Genomic DNA, 3,577 nt, shown 5'->3' with positions numbered 1-3,577 from the left:
AGGTGAATTACAATGGGAGTGGTGGTCGGGAGAGGGAGGATGCAGTCGAGAATGGTTTTGTGTTTGAGGAGGAAGGGGAGGTCACAGGGTCGAGTTTGAAGAAGGAGAGGAAGGCAGCCGAGAATGTTTATTTTTACGTGTCTATCAAACGTTGACACGTGGCAATCAACGTCACTGCCTAACGGTCAACGTATTGTGACGTCAGGGGACCAATATTGTACTTTTTTACAAAATAAAGGATTCAATTCATGAATTAAAATTAGCGGGAGACCAAATACAAAATTGGAGCTAAAGTAGGGGATCAAAAGTGCAATTTAGCCTATTTTCTTCTATGTGATGACTACTACTGGTCATGTTTAGTTCATTTTAAAGAAATTCCCTTGCCTTTTATAGTTGTCTTACACCTTAACTTAGCTAATCGATAATGTTGTATGGGGCTCATGAAAGAATCTCTGACTCATTCCCATCTATTTTTGTTTTATAATCATATTTCACTTTTTAAAATTCGTATTTTTTATTTCAATAATTTATTCAATTTTATAATTTTTATTATTAAATTTTTGTTTTTTCAGGATTTTTTGTATTTTCTTTAGTTTTAGTATTATTTTTTAAAAATATATATATTTATCCAAAATAATTTCCACTTGTTATCATATAAATGTTAATACTAAATAATTAAAATGCATTCAAAATATTTAAAAATTACTTTTTCGTTAAAATTCATGAATGTATCATCAAAACAATTAAAAACTTTAATCATCCTTCAACCTTAATTATATATATCTGTATGCTAGGCTAAATTAATTAAGGGTTGTTTTCCTAAAATTTTCTGAAATGGTTTTTTTTCCCAAAACCTAATACTCCTATGTTTTAAAAAAATTTACCTTTATTATTTAATAGTATGTTTGGTTTCATTTCCAGTAACTTTTGACACACGCACGTCTCATGTGAAGCTATAAGGCTTAGCTTCTGTGTATCCAATATAATAGATTTTGATGTGATTTTTTAGATAAACACACATTGGAAGCCACACCAAACACTCACCAAGTCTAAATTATGAAAGTTGACTTTGATTTAATTGAAGAAATTTGTATCAATTTTGTACAATTAGACAAATTTGTAGCGATTTCTAACTATTAAAAAGTAGACAAATAAATCAAAGTCAGGATTTAGAAATTTAACTTGCAATATAAAGGCGATCTTTTATAACATAAAGTATGAAATTTTGGTACACTTTTTTCCGCCAAAAAAAATACTTTAAACAATTTCTTTTGAGTTATTTTATATGAAATAAATTCATAGGAATTGACCCGTTGAATTTATGAAACTTTCAGAAGTTAATTACATTCTCAAATTTGATCATCTTTCTTTTAATTATATATTATATAATTATGATATATATAATATATCCTTAACTGGTATGTGTCTTGCATAGTAATAATAAAAATAAAAAAATTAAAAAAACTCATCAACATAAATATTAAATCTTCTATGTGATTACAATTTTTTTTTATTCATAGGAATTGAAATTATGTATCCAAAAATTTACAATAATTTAATTACACATACTTCTTAACCAGCTGAATTTGATCACATTGTTTTTTTTTTCTTAACTAACCATTGGTTATTTATTTGGTTATCTTGTATTAAAAATTCTTATATGAATTATTTTTATACCACAATAGCTTAACATTTTTCTACTCACTATCACTAGAATGTATTGCTATTTTATCATTCTTATTTTGCAGAAGATGATAAATTTAGTAAAAATCTTGAAAATTTTGATAATATTTTTAAATATTGAGATGATGGAAAAGATAACAAAAAGAAAATTATGTGTATAATTTGAAGAAGTTTAACTGTGATGAAATTTTAACTGAAAAAGTGAGTTTGATGAAGAGTGATAGTCATGTATAAAATAATTGATAAATCACTACTAGAAAATATGTTTTTTACATCGATTATTTAGGACTTTCAACATCAGTTATTAACTGATGTTGAAAGTGTCGATGTTGAAAGTATTAACATTAACATTGGTTTTCGAAAACTGATGCTAACATCAAAATGATAACATCGGTTATTTAAATAATTGATGTTATATAATAAGAATTAGACAAAGAAAAGGAATCAATGTTCATCGTAACGTTGAAAGTTGACATCGGTTTTTGTAGAAAACCGATGTTAACTGATACATTAACATCAATTTTTATAGACAACCGATGTTAACATTAATAGTTAATATCGGTTTTTGTTGAAAACTGATGTTAATGTTTTGGAAGTTAACATCGGTTTTTGTTAATAGTTAACATCGGTTTTTGGAAAAATCAATGTTGTTTACGTTGGTTAACATCGATTTATTTAAAAAATCGATGTTGTTATTAGGAAATTTTTTCAATATACTGTCTGTTTTTTCAATAAACCCAAAAATTATCCTATAAATTTGAATCAGACCACACAACATATATCATTTGCATTCTATTTTGAAAAAGTTTTTAGCAGAAAGCTAGCTAGTAAACTAATGAATTAAACTAAAATTACAAAGTTTCCTAACATCCTAAGTTGCTTAACATCCTAACTAAAATTACAAGGTACTGTAAACTAAGTTTCATTTCTAACTTTGAGATAATAGTTTGCCCACTGGATGCGAAATGCCTTCAATGTGTCTAATTCCAATGGTCTAACATCATTAAAATACAACATGATAAAATAAAACATAAGTTAATAATATAATACCAAATGATAAGAAAAATCAAATTTGTTTGAAATAAACAATTACCATTTCCCAATTATTCCTGAAACTTCCTGAGATTATAGTTGACAGCCAGTGTATCACGTAATAGCCACACTTAGTGCTTCCTTTTTGTTTATTACACTAAATACATAATGAAATTTAGATATTCAATGTTAACTACAGATTAGTGTACACAGACATAAAATATATATAAGTAAAAGCATTGTTTAAATTATTTACTTTAACAACAATCCACCTAGCACCTACGGCAGCCTTGGATTTAGGTTGTGGAGTACCATCAACTCCTTTCAAAGCACTGTTGAATACAAGGAACATTAAAATATTGATGTTGCTGACTAATGGTAATGCAAATGTATTGAAAAGGAATAGACCTGTTAATTATTCCTTTCAGATAATTGTCTGGCCTATGATGCAAGGAATAAAACCAGACAACAAGACTTTTCTTAGACAAAATGACGACCATTTGCCAGTGTGCACTGCAGTGGAGACCAATATAGGTTATTGAAGTATTATACATTATTTAAATTCATTTGTTCAGTTTTACTTACCCATTCAGGTAGGCTCCCAGGTAGACATCCCGTTTTGAACTCTGCATCCAATTCTTCATGTAACTTTCTGATTCAAACTGCGATTGCCCAAATCTCTGGATGGACTGTGGCTCGAGTAATCCATAAACATTGGAATTCCCCAATCGCATACTTGTCTCAGTCAGATGCCTATTGTTGTTAACACAAAGTAAATTATGTATGGATTTAAAACAATAACTTAGGTAATTAACAATAATCTAAATTGACTTACATAATCCACAACTGTATAACAGAGATG

General features: G+C 28.1%; 1 protein-coding gene across 1 annotated transcript; it reads right to left on the bottom strand.

Moving 5' to 3' along the window:
* Window positions 1-2,598: 2,598 nt before the first annotated feature.
* On the bottom strand, window positions 2,599-3,347 carry LOC106795037 (uncharacterized). The gene is made up of 5 exons (XM_014763569.1): window positions 3,301-3,347; window positions 3,124-3,228; window positions 2,972-3,047; window positions 2,781-2,872; window positions 2,599-2,698 (listed from the first exon to the last, which is right to left on the bottom strand). The coding sequence occupies exons 1-5, from the start codon at window positions 3,345-3,347 to the stop codon at window positions 2,599-2,601; spliced, it is 420 nt and encodes a 139-aa protein (XP_014619055.1).
* Between the last annotated feature and the right edge of the window lie 230 nt (window positions 3,348-3,577).

Source organism: Glycine max, chromosome 11 (genome assembly GCF_000004515.6).
Source record: "Glycine max cultivar Williams 82 chromosome 11, Glycine_max_v4.0, whole genome shotgun sequence".
NCBI lineage: Eukaryota > Viridiplantae > Streptophyta > Magnoliopsida > Fabales > Fabaceae > Glycine > Glycine max.
Note: the sequence above shows the minus strand (reverse complement) of the source record. Positions and strands in the feature narration are given on the sequence as shown.

What these genes read in the sequence shown, in the direction of transcription:
- LOC106795037 (XM_014763569.1), bottom strand. Translation starts at nt 3,347, where the DNA reads ATGCAGAGTTCAAAACGGGATGTCTACCTGGGAGCCTACCTGAATGG. An exon ending in CTGGGAGCCTACCTGAATGG is followed by an intron (nt 3,229 to 3,300) that starts GTAAGTAAAACT and finishes TCTCCACTGCAG; the next exon opens with TGCACACTGGCAAATGGTCG. An exon ending in CTAGGTGGATTGTTGTTAAA is followed by an intron (nt 2,873 to 2,971) that starts GTAAATAATTTA and finishes TTATGTATTTAG; the next exon opens with TGTAATAAACAAAAAGGAAG.